The sequence below is a fragment of the Barbatula barbatula genome (assembly GCF_947034865.1).
Source record: "Barbatula barbatula genome assembly, contig: scaffold_216, whole genome shotgun sequence".
Taxonomy (NCBI): Eukaryota; Metazoa; Chordata; class Actinopteri; order Cypriniformes; family Nemacheilidae; genus Barbatula; species Barbatula barbatula.
In genome coordinates this window covers 1-13,368 of record NW_027636899.1, presented here as the reverse complement: position 1 = coordinate 13,368, position 13,368 = coordinate 1, and the positions used below count along the sequence as shown (strand labels likewise).

Here is a 13,368-nt window from a genome sequence, read left to right as displayed (position 1 = left end):
TGGTTGGTTGGTTAGAAAATATGATGTCATGACCCATTTTGCATTATTTTACATTTTGAACATTGTATATTGATTGGTTTATATATGTTTTCCTGCTATTTAGTTTTTTTAAACAAATGCACCGCCACTGTTTTCCAGTACAAATGTCAAAAAAATCTTGAATCAAGATGCATTTTCTTTATGATCAAAATTACATGAGAAAACACAAGCAAAAACAAATCTGCCAATGGGGTAAGAAGTCACCAAAGTTTCTTAGTCACTAACTTTGTTTTTGCTTGTTTTAAGAAAATATTCACTGAAATTTCATATTTCTTTGTCTAAAAACATTATTTGCAGCGTGTCATTTCTTTTGATAGGTTCCTGTGTGTTTGGCTGAGGATGTGAGGTCACGGGTGGTGTTTATGTCATATGTTTTTCTAAGCATGTCACCCTCTTTTGTCCTGTTGCTCGCTTTCATTCCACTTCTGATCTGCTGCTGCGACAGAAAAATTATCCCGTTATCAGACACTGAGATCAGACTCGCTCTCTCTCAATCCAAACACAGCTACAAATGCGAATCAGCACTGACTGACTGATAATGGACTGTCTTAAAATCATAATTTGCTGCTAATTTGTTTCCTATCAGCATTTCTTTGGGACGGTGGATCTCAGCCTTTTTGACTTAGTACTACATGACACTATTCTATAGCTTAACATAACTACAAAGACGTATATATTTTATAAACACAATAAAGTTTAGTTGTTGCTCGTTTCGTCTTTTTAAGTCATCACGAGGCACTATGCCCCCTGGGAGTTTGTGGAGCCCACGACGAGCATTTCTTTATAGGAAAAATGAGGGTTCAATCCTCCATTGGCTCGCACGTTTGATTATAAAAAAGTTGGTAATGCTTTCGGCTAAAGTTCAGCACATTTGAACACATTGAAGCCCTGTTCAGTGCATTAGCATCTATAAGTGATCTGTAGTTTACAGACCGTAATAATCATATTCTATTTACCAGCTTCATCCATGTCTCATCCAAGGTGATGGAGCCGGTCCGCTTCAAACACAGACATTCTGAAACACACGAGATTAGGCAGTGCAAAAAACAGACAGAAGAGGTCACGACCTCTCGCACCGTTGACCGTACACACACAACTGATTCTCTACGGTCGGTCCTGAGGAAAACCTGAAGGAAAAAGCATCAATGTTTTTTAAAAGTAATGTTCTGGGTTCACATCAGGTTAAACTCTCTTTCTACGGTATGAGGTTGACTTCCACAGAAAGCTCAATTTATCTCTTAATCTGTAAAACAAAATCCATGTTGACAGTAAAGCATACGCTGGAAATCCAACATTTTAAACGGTCAAACACTATAAAAATCTGCTCACAAATATGAACACAATCTCATGTCGGTTTGTTCCTCTTTTACAAGGTGGCTAATTTCCTACACGTTTATTTGTACATTTACTCCTTTTTTCTTGTTTTATTACAATTTATGACACAGGTTCTAATGAGTTGGCCACTAAAATAGTTAGAAACTTATGTAAAATCAGGCTGGAAATGTGTTTCATACAGAAGAGTTTGCTCGAAGTCAAGAGTAATTCAGAACTTAAATAGTCAAACACTACATACATCCATTTGGGAAAATATCTCATAAAACCTACCTTCACTTTATATGATGAAGATGGGACTTTGATTATTTGAGATAACTTTGCACGGACAATAATAGTAAACTATTTTACCCGAGACGTCTGTTGTAAGTGCTTTACTCCAAACATCAAAACATGATTCTATCTATACAGGCTTTATAAATGTTTTTACGTCCATTTTTGAGTCAAGACATAGTTAAGCCATTTTTCCCATTATTCTGCTGGATTTTATTGACACTCACAGAAACGTTCACTCCTTGATCAGAACACCGTGTTTGAGATATGAACAGAATCAATGACACCACACGGCCAACAACAAGCCTGGCCTGCAAAACCATCCGTTTTTTTTGCATAGGAAAGTATTTAGCACAAGAATACAGACATCTTTACCATTTTTTGCAGTCGCTGGTTTTTAAAACAATCATTTTTTGCGCCTTTCATAATTCCCCCAAAATAGTCGCATTGATTTTAGGAGAGTAAGAAATTCATATAAAATTAATGTAAAGTTAGAAATAATAGTTCTAGATATGAAGATCAATAAAAGAAAAGATATTGAAAATAACTTTGTTTAGGTAGATTTTTTGTAATACAGTACAAGCACAATCAATGCATCAGCCTCAAACATTTGAGGTTAATGTACACGCGACATTCAAAGTGTAAGTCTAGACATTCAAACACGACATTTCTGCGTCGCCAAACTATACTCTCATTTACATGCCGTGTAAAAATAAATGTATTTCTGCCACCCGTTCAGTGTAAACATTAACCTTCATGCATAAACACAGACACGCTTCATAAAACATCTGCAAAGTCATAATCTAAACAGTGTCCCAACACACAGTCATGATTTACACTGGGATCCATACGGGTGGATCTCACAAATCATGTCCCGAACATCACATTTCACCCCCAAAATCAAAAGAAATAAAGGAGATGTGATTTCCGTTTCAAGATAACTAGGCATTTCCTCCCAAATTCTCATTACTGTAATGCAAAATCATCTTATTCTCATTACTGTAATGGAAAAAGAAATGACATATATTATCTTATTAAAAAGTATAATGTAAGGTAGTATTTATTGTATTGCCTTTATATTATATTGTTTTAAACAGAAATAATTCACGAGTAAAAAAAGCAGTAAAGCAATTCTCTGTTACAGTCATGAGAAAATAAAAACGCATTACGATAATGAGAACTTTGGGGGTTTGAGATTATTCATTTTCGCTCACTATCTTTGTCTTTTATTTTTTGGGTTGTAAAATGTAACGTGCACATGTTTTATGAGATTCATCCTCATGAGCTTATTGTTGGTGGAACAGGATCAGCCTTGAACACAAAACAATTCATAAACAAACGTATACGAGAACCAGAATGACATCCACTTAAAACTGATTTCTGATTTATTTCAGCGTCATAAGCGACGGTTAGTTGTGTTAGTAACGTTCAGCTGTAAAAACAGCAACAGACAAACAAACGCAAACCTAACAAAACACAGAACCAACTTGCTTCAAACGTCAGACCCCTTGTGCGGTTCCTGTGGTTTTGACACAGTGTTTGTGGTGTTTGGTCACTTTAAAATCTGAAATATGATTGGATTACAGCTCATGAACCAACGCCAGAACATCCCCATGTGACGTGTGTGTACTGGAAACACAGAGAAACGCCGTGAGATTGGTCAGCCTGATGTCACGGGTCGCAGGAAATCCAGCTGAGACTCCAGAGTCTCTCGCTCTCGATGAACAACCTTATGAAGGAAAAAAAGAAAGAGGAAAAACAGAAGAGAAAGAAAGTGCAGAGCTGAAAACATCTATTTTAAAATGCAAGTAATGCAGTAGTTTTAATGATGGACATCGCAGGACCCTCTAACAAGCTGATCTCAGTTCAGCAGACAGACACTTGTCAAACAAGGAATGCATCTGACTGACAAACTGTCCCGAGGTCACGACCTGAGGTGACATCAGAGAGAGGAAGGCATTGATGTGCAGACATCTCCAAAGCATTTTATTTCTACCCGTCTTCATTTGTCATTTAAAGTCACATTCATCACATGTCTTCTAGAACAATATGAACAAATGCAAACACAAAGCGTGACACACAGCTCTCGTTTCATGACACCTGACACTGATGGAGAAGATCATCTCAGACATCCACACGACACGGACGATGCTATGGAGGTTAAATTTATGATTTTAAACAATCCGATACCTCTATACATGGTACCAGTTCCAAACCTGGCCTGTTTTCACATGCCTCCATCAAAGAAAATGTGGTTTAGTGCTGGGTTAAACAGACCAACTAAATCTCATGGTGTTTAAGCACAGGTTGCATAAATAAAAGTGTTTTTGTAATGCAACTTGCTTCGATATCTGACTTTTCATTTTAAAATACCACATGTGAATGCTTTTGCATTATATTTCTTACATATTTAACCAGAAATGTCAGGTTAACGTTCCCACCGCGCAACACAAAACGTGACTTATAAATATATCAACCATTATTGTATTATAGTAGAAACGTTGTAAGAATGTTTTTTGGCAGATTGATTTCCCTTTTTATAATCACAGTTTTACTACAAATACCATGGTGAAAGAATAGGTCATCAAATACTCAGAACACAAAGGAAGATATTTGGAAGAATGTCAGTAACCAAACCGATTCAATAGTATTAAAATAAATACTATAGGAGTCAATGGGGGATGATATCTGTTTGGTTACTTACGTTCTTCTAAATATCTTCCCCTGTGTTTGCAGACTAAAGGAACTGTGTACAGGTTTGGAACAATATGAGGGTGAATTTTTATTTTTGGGTGAACTGTCCCTTTAAAGATGGGGTATCATGCTATGTCATGCATTGGAGGTAGACTGATAGATGGCGCGGTCCTAGCGCTAAAAGATGCCGGACATACGGTAAGTCAAACTAAGTCATACGTTTGTGTTTTGTTGGCAATAGCCGTGTACTCTCATAATGTACAAAACACGAAGGATTAATGTGATGATGTGTTGCTTGTTCGTGATGTAGTTCCATCCCACTCTCCCTACTAGTCCCACCTCTAGCAGCTCGTGTTTTTCCGGAAATAATCGCACAGCTGTATCCCTCTTTTATAAATTTGGTCAAACTAAACACTCTTCGAAGATATGACGTATGCAATACTACTGTACAGGCAATCAAGAATAATATGAGACTGGCAGAAACTCCCTGTGTTATGAGATGTGTTCCTTTCCTTTCGTGTAAAGCCATGGATCCTTTTCATACGGACTGATCTGAACGGGACGGGTGTCTAGCGTTATGTCTTTTACTCTCTCACTCATGGTTGTGAAAACTGCATGTCAAAGTAAATTCCAACACACACCACACGTGACACAGCTGCTATAGGAAACTCTATTTTAAAGCAGACAGCTGTTTCAAACCACATTCAAGCATTGGTGTGTGTTCATATAGGATGATCCCTGAATGATGGGATTCTAAATCTGGTTTTAGTAAACCAATAACTCGTGAGGATACCAGAAGCCCCCCGTATGTATATATAAGAACCTGATGTGTGTTTAGAAAAAGACTGAAAGAGATGTGCGAATATTATGGATAGACTTCTTAAAGGTCCTTTTTTGGAGGATCTATTGACAGGAATGCAATATAATAAACATGACTATGTGCTAAAGACAGTATAAAGACCTTACATAATGAAGCGTTGTTATAACCTCAGAATTAGTTATTTCTATCTACATACACCACGGGAACACTTACGTGGAATTCACCATGTTGTTTCTACAGTAGCCCTAAACGTAAATTTCGTAAATACGTGATCTCCTTCGGCAAAGAAGCGAAAACGTGACGACATCTTTGTCCTGTGAGAGAAGCCGTAGTGCTTTGAAAATGGAGGGGCGAGCGGTGAAGTGAGCCGTTGGTTGCAATTCGCAACCTCACTGCTAGATGTCGCTAAATTTCATGCACTGGACTTTTAAATATACTAAACATGAATTTATTGTATCATTTATTGTCATTTATGAATCTGATATAAAGGAAACTGTTTTATGAGGCAAAATCATAAGGGATAAATAAATGTAAAACAATATGAACATTTACACCCGAGTATTACGATCAAAATGCTTTTTGCATAGTTCCTTATATTTATTTTATTTCGAGACTGACAAAACGTTTTATTTAGACACATGAAAGTGCAGATGATGTTTTAAAGCATTTGTTACATTATTACACATTAGCAAACGATTCATATACTGTATAACACATGAATGTAATGTTTTAAATTAAAAATGGTATGAACATTTTATATTTTAATTTGCTATAAACGAATAACGTGAAATTCTAGTTATTTGTCCGAATTCACAGTTTTTCAGGAAATAAAAAAAAACACGGTAGTTTTTAGAAGATGAAATGCTGTGTTGTCAAAATTGACAAGCACTTTTCAATACGTTTTGGTAGGTTAGGTAACATTAATAATAATGAAGTTTCATGTTGGAGAATAGGAATCCTTTTTCGAAGAATCCGATATATAAGAATGTGTTTTATACCTTCAGTTGTTGCTGTAGTTCACTGTTAAGACGTGTCAGGACTGCGTTGGTCTCTCTGTTTTTACGGATGGCCATCTGGATCTCTCTCTTCTGTTTGGGAGGCAACCTGAAACACATACATCACATTCATCTCAACCTGTGTGTATAAGTGCATCTGTATGTACATATATGGTCAAGATGGTGCACAACATATGCCCCGACGAATCAAGAGTAAATGCTTTATGTTGTGCTCGTCGACATATGGACCTCTGTGTGGATTTGGTCAGTGGGGCAGCAGAGGAGGGCGTGCCCGACGGGGGCGTGGCACTCTGGCTATCGGGGTGGAGCTTCCTTCGTACTGGCTTCTGAGGGGCGTGGCCTTGGAGCGCAGCTGAAGAATCCTGGGTGGAGGTTTGAAACGTTAATGCTCGACTTTGAGCGTATATCCAGACGATAAGTTCAGAATGTGATAAAAGTTGAGATCTGATCAAATACAAGATAGGGCTTGTGCAAAAAAGTACAAAGTGAATAATAGGGTAGTTAAATAGCACCATCATTTTATAAACCAAGTTAAAATAACAAAGATTTATGGCTTCTACACAAGCATATACCCTCTCACTTAATATATTTTGACACGTACAAGAGCTCCTGATAGATCCGCACTGAAAGTCTGCTAGGTAATGAGTAAAAATAGATTTCTCTATAAAGATTTTTAATAGAATTCTGCTGCGCGCTCTATAACATCAGATATTTATTTATTCTCTTCAAGCATGGCCAGCTTAGGCTGGTTGTTAATAGGAGGTGGTCAAATCTCACCGTTTTCGGAGGTGCCAGGTCTTCTGAGCTGAGACCCCCTCTCATCCCGGGTCTTTGGGAAGGTGTGCAGGTTTCCTGCTGAAAGAGAAAAAGTCTGTTTGAGTTTAAGAGGTCTGAATCCCTCTACTACTGCTAGACAGAATTTGACCTTAAAACCTTTTAAAATCTGTCGATTCTCCACAGTGGTGCAATGGTGAAATAAAGGCTTTAAATTCTCTCTCTACATGTCACACAAATATGACTTTCATTTATTTCACTGTGCATTCCCACTTTACTTCTTCAACGTGTGTAGACGTTCACATTCTACACAAAAAGTGAAACGCTGGTTAAAAAGCACAGCCGTCTCGGCTTGTGGCGGAGGTCATTTGTGGTGTGTGGCACGATGAAAAGTAATAGCAGAAACAGACCAATAGCAGGGCTGTAAATTTGTCTAAAAAAGCATTAAAATGTCTTGATTGGCTGCGGCACGCAAGAAGTTATTACACCCGGCCAGCCAAAGCCTCAAGGCAACGTGCAAGAGTTACGAGCACATTAGAAGAGTGTGAAGGGAACAGTGCCCACTGCCGCCTGTGAAACTAAGAGTGACTGAAATATGGACATACACAACAAGTGTTGCTGTAATCGTACAAAGACAGCGAGCAGTGTATTTCAAAATGAGAGGCGGCAAGCTCAAGCCATTATGGATGATAACCTGGGTGTACATATGGGAAAATGTGTATTTGGTCTGTGAATCGGGCCACATAACGGAACTGACCCAAACTGGACTGGACAACGAAGGCTGGACAAAGTAACAGCGCCACCTGTTGTTCTTAATAATATCTTTGGGAAAACACCCTAAGCCAAGGTACTTTATGTTTCTGCAAAAGCAGACACACAGAAACACAAATGTGCACACACATTCCAGCAAACACAACTGCAAAACACACTAACATATATAAACACACAGACAGACAGACACACACACATAAACACAAATACGCATGCAATTGTACACACATGCACACGCACACACTCAACACATGCGCACACACGAATGCATGCCACAAACACACACACACACACACACACACACACACACACACACACACACACACACACACACACGCAAACACACAGGTGAACATGCATGCACACACACATGCATGCACAAACACACGGACAGATGCATGCAATTGTAAACACATGCACACGCACACACACAACACATGCGCACACACAAATGCATGCCACAAACAAACGCACACACACGCAAACAAAAAGGTGAACATACATGCACACACTCACACAACGCATGTGCGCACACACAACACATGCACACACGAATGCACGCACACAAACAAAAGCACACGTTCACACATGCAAACACACAGGTGAACATACATGCACACAAACACGTACAAATCCATGCACACACACACACACACACAAAAATAAACGAACACACGTATGCACAGACACACTTTGACATATTAAATGGGATGTGCATGTTGATTATTGTATAATTCATAATTATTGTAATTATCGTTAATTCCAGATAATTAAACACAAACTGTTCCTTTACAGTCAGACTTATTCCTAGAAACGTTTGCGTAAGAATCTATTGCTTCATTTTTTGTTCATTATTTTTGGACACCACTCAATTCACAAGATAACAGTGCTCACAACAGAATAACACATCAACTTAAGTGTGTAAGGATGACCGACAATTCACAAAATTGTTGCACAAAACCTAACAGTGTTTTACCGTCTGTTAATATGATATATTATCTGCATGTTCCACGCAAGACTTTTCCATCCAGACCGCATGAGCGGGTCGAGCTGTAACTCACGAAACTATGTCGAATGAATTTTGCGCAGAGATCACTTCACAGAAGAAAGATGTTAAAAGTTGGCTATGAAAACCATAAAGATGAAGGAACGCTCGAGGTACGAGACGGTTAAGAGTCCGTGGAGGCATCAGAGGAAGTAAACATCTCCTCATAGTCTCCTGTCATACATCACAACCCATCTGAGTATTATTTTCATAACAAACAAACAAACAAACAGGCAGGTGCTTGTGCTATCATATGAGTGTGTGTGTGTTTGTGTTTGTTTTTACTGAGCTCCTGTAGTTTTATACTCTTATTAAACTGTGGGAAACCGGTCTATCGTCTCAGCCTGCAGAGAGGCATGAACACGCTTCACAATGAATAACAGATCAGATCAGCAGAAATATATGTTCAAGTGTGCCATCTTGACAGAATTTTAGGTCTTTTAACCCGAACTATGTTAAAAAGCTAAAAAAAACACGTGATATTTTGCGTAACGGAGGTCACATAAAAATGCTCAGAGAATGTATTTGTTGTGATCTTATTTATATTTGACTTAACCCTTGTTGTAAGAGTCTAAACATCATAAAAATGTCCGTCTATCAACTAATTTTCTGTTTAAAAAAGGGAAATAAACATGCGTTATTGATGTGACAAAAAAAGAACAGTTTTGGGGAGACGACAAATTTTGTAGGATTTCTGTGAATTAAAATGCATGAACCTGAAGCAATAATACCCAATGCATGGAGAAGAGACGCCTCTTTAAAGAATATAAAATACTTATTTTCATGTGTCCATTTATGAGGAATATGAGGCGTTATGGATGTGACAATCCTTAAAATGACTCTTACCTGACAATGAAAACTCATGCACTAAAATAAAACAAATAAAAAACTTAATGGGTATTTGAACCCCCAAATGTTGATATCTATGCTGTTAGTATAGTAATAATCGGTTTGTTTTTATAAAAACTTTATTGTTTCATGGTAAGGATGACATTTTCACGGAATTGCCGACTGGTCTTAGCTGGTGCTCTCAGTTTGGCAAATCTGGTCAAGATGATGTTCATCCGGTTGAGCTGAAGTTCTGATCTTATGACCAGCTAGACCTAAAAATGTGATCAAACTCCCTCTAAAACCAGCCTGCTAAACCAAACCGCCCCAGGCTGTTTATTTCAACAGGGTGATAGCGCTAAAATACAAATGAGACGAATCTGTAGCCCTAACATTCACATCTACTCACCTCCTCTCTGAATCTGCTAAAGTCAGCAAAGTTTGGCTGCTGCACGGCCTGCTGGGTATTCTTGTTCGAGCCGTGTCTGACGATCTGAGACATTGAAATGAGAGATGAGGAACTGTGTGAGGGACAAACTGTCACAAACATGACTTTCAGCATTAAAAATGTGACAAAACAGACACGGGATAACTTTACACGCAAGCATGTGAGGAGCAATTCAATCGGTCGCTGCTATGTTGCTCTACTGCCAGATGAAAACAGTTCACTGAGTTTCTATTTAATGATTGATTTCTATCTGAAGAGAGAGCACACCTGTGTAGCCGGGGGACGAGGAGGAAGAGCTGGAGGAGGAGGCAACCAACCGCTCTTAGATGCTGAAAGAGAGAGAGAGAGTTGCGAGATGCACCATTAAAAGTTTGTATATTAACAGCAGTGTTTATTTGCAGAAAGCGCAGTGAACGTGTCAGAGAATCAAAGCTCATGAAGCAACAACTCTATATGGCATAAAAGTTTTGCGGGTATGAACCTTGACCGCTCTGTTGAAACAGCTTGTTCAGGTCGAGCGAGGAGGCGCGAGAGTGAGTCTTCTGGGGTCGAGGAGGCGGGGTGGGCGGCCCTTCAGCCTTTTTCATGGCATCGTCTATAGACGTGCTGGAATGCGACCTGCGGGTCACACACGCAAACATACATCATGAAATCAAAACAAACAGGTTGTTTACACATATACTTTACCCTAGCGTGGTGGCACCGTGGTACGGCGATTTATCAGATTATTTTTTATATAAACACAACAGTTTCAAATGAAACTTACTCAAGCATTGTGGCATTTACATGGAACCCGGTAGGGTATTTACCGTGGTACAACCCAAAAACTATTCTAAACCTATGTAGACTAAGAATAATTGTCTGAAAATATAAATAAATAAATACAGCAATAAAATAAGTTTAAAATGAGAGGTTTAACCTGGGCCGTGTCCTTGACTTTATACTTGCATCAAGCTCCTGTGGAGAATCTAAAACACATAGGTTTTGTACGTTATGACAAACACAGTTTTACTACAATTCAACTTTTTAAATAACCTAAAGCAAAAAAAACCTCAAAAAAATCAAGCAACATATCATTGATTCTTCATGTAAAGACATTTTGATCAAGATCGTGAAGTTGACAAACTGTTCTCTTTGGGCAGAATAAAGGCTTTATCTTTCAAAAGAAACACAAAAAGTGTCCCGCAGAACATGAATATTATCCAAACAACAACACTTGAAATAGGACACGAAAGCCAGCTTTCCTAGCTCTCCATCGTCTTATCCCATCATGCACTGGGACATTGAAAATAACAGTCAATACAGTCGACTCTCAGTTCCACAAGCAGCAGGTAGAAATCATGTCATAAGATCTTGGAGCAGGTCCACATCGCATTCAAAGTCAAATAATAAAACGAGGAGTAGGGCTGGATTATTTGTGAACGCCCAGGGATTTGGGCACGTCAATAAATATCGGCTGTTACCGGATCAGAACAGATTGTATGAAATATAAGAACAAAAGGTCAGAGCTGTGGATATAAACTAGCTTTGCGTCCACACCCAGGAGTTATATTCCATAACATATCACACTCTGCAGGACAGAAAACAACAAACACACCTCGCTGGACCTGACATACAATAATACACAATACGATCATGAAACAACAGGTAATAGGTTTGATCAAATATGGACAAACCCCAAAGATAATTGACATTTAATTATTTAATAAAGAATTAACCTGGAAAATGATGTGGCTGACTTGTCAGTATCCCACTATATTCACATGTATGTCATTTGTAATAAAGGTTTTAATGTTTAAACCATTTGTTTCATGTTTTATTTATTTATTTATGTATGTGTTATGATAGTTTTGATTTTAGTTTTATTTAGTTGTATTAATATTTTTAAATATGCTTTTCTGTATCATTCATTGGTAAAACAAAATCATTGCTAGAGTATATAAGATGAATTCTGTTTTATTTTTGTTTATTATTCAAATGTTAATGCTTTAAAATATTCTTTAAGCAACGTTTCAATGCTTTAGACTTTGCTTTAGTTAAGTCTTTTCAATCATTTTTGGATCAATATCTTATTTGATTTCAATGCACAGAAACATTTACAAAGTTTTACTTTGAGTAAACTCAAATGACCCTGTTTCTTTAAACTCAAAGAGTGTGGAAATGTTCAGTGTATGATACAGATTTCACATGGTGGTTTTGGCGGGATGATAAAGGCTTTTATATCCGGTGAAGTGGTGGTAAATGAGAGGCTGTGGTTGTGATGGTGTGCCTGAGGACAGGGTGGATGTCTTCACCTGGTTTTAAAGTGCTGACTCGCTGTGTTGGTTTCTCGCCGGCATCTGGAAGTCTCTTGGGGCTGAACTCTGATGACACAGCAATAAGAAAATACCAGTGAAGTAAAGCCAGACACAAAAAAAGTCTCAATCATACAGAGATTTCTGTGAGTCTTTTGCACATCTGCTTTGCCAAAATGAAAAATGTTGACGTGATAAACTAGAACTGAATTTAAAAGTATCAACTTGATGGATATTCCTTTTCCTCTCAAATTTAAAAGATACATTTATGTCTGAATCATTAGGACAAGCACACATATTTCAGCAAAACGTTTCACAAAAAAATGTCTGTTTTAAAATCTAAACGATAGTTTAGAAAATCGAATGCATTGAAGACTCTCTTGTTGTCCAATGTCTGCTTGCTAAAAGTCATTGGTTTGATATTTCGTAAGCTGATACACAGAAGTCTGTACAGGTTTGTTAAGTGCCACTGTTTGGGGTTCACTGTATGAAAGTTGTTCAGTATTTGTATTCCTTCAATCCTTTTGCTGATAATATCTGGGATGATTGTGATTACCTGACTGTCTCCTCTCATCTCTCGCGTCCTGTTTACAGGTATTCACACCTGGCCTAGAGGTCACCTGTCGGTCAACAGAGCTCCTTTCCTGTTTGAGAAAATGAGAGGGCGGAGCATGATGACTGATGTGTTGATGCGTGATGTCTGGGCACAAGTATTAACTTGTGTGCATTTCTGGATTTCTCTCTTGTTTGCAACTCCTTAGCACCCTCTGTCTTCAGGCAGAGAGACATGTTCATAAAGTAAAGACAGATAAACAGACAGATGCACACGCACACAGATAGAAAGAGAGAGAGAGAGAGAGAGAGAGAGAGAGAGAGAGACAGAGAGAGAGCGAGAGACAGAGAGAGAGAGCGAGAGACAGAGAGAGAGAGGAGAGAGAGAGAGGAGAGAGAGAAGAGAGAGAGAGAGAGAGAGAGAGAGAGAGAGAGAAGAGAGAGAGAGAGAGAGAGAGAGAGAGAGAGAGAGAGAGAGAGAG

At 38.4% G+C, this 13,368-nt stretch overlaps 1 protein-coding gene across 1 annotated transcript; it reads right to left on the bottom strand.

Moving 5' to 3' along the window:
- Window positions 1–1,828: 1,828 nt before the first annotated feature.
- LOC306890947 (ralBP1-associated Eps domain-containing protein 2-like) lies at window positions 1,829–12,978 on the bottom strand (the record flags this gene model as incomplete). Its single annotated transcript, XM_079488374.1, has 10 exons — window positions 1,829–3,373; window positions 6,157–6,262; window positions 6,403–6,536; window positions 6,952–7,029; window positions 10,002–10,085; window positions 10,308–10,369; window positions 10,522–10,658; window positions 10,960–11,008; window positions 12,335–12,403; window positions 12,891–12,978. Coding segments are annotated over 10 exons (876 nt in total), but the record flags the coding sequence as incomplete, so codon positions are not given.
- Window positions 12,979–13,368: the final 390 nt, after the last annotated feature.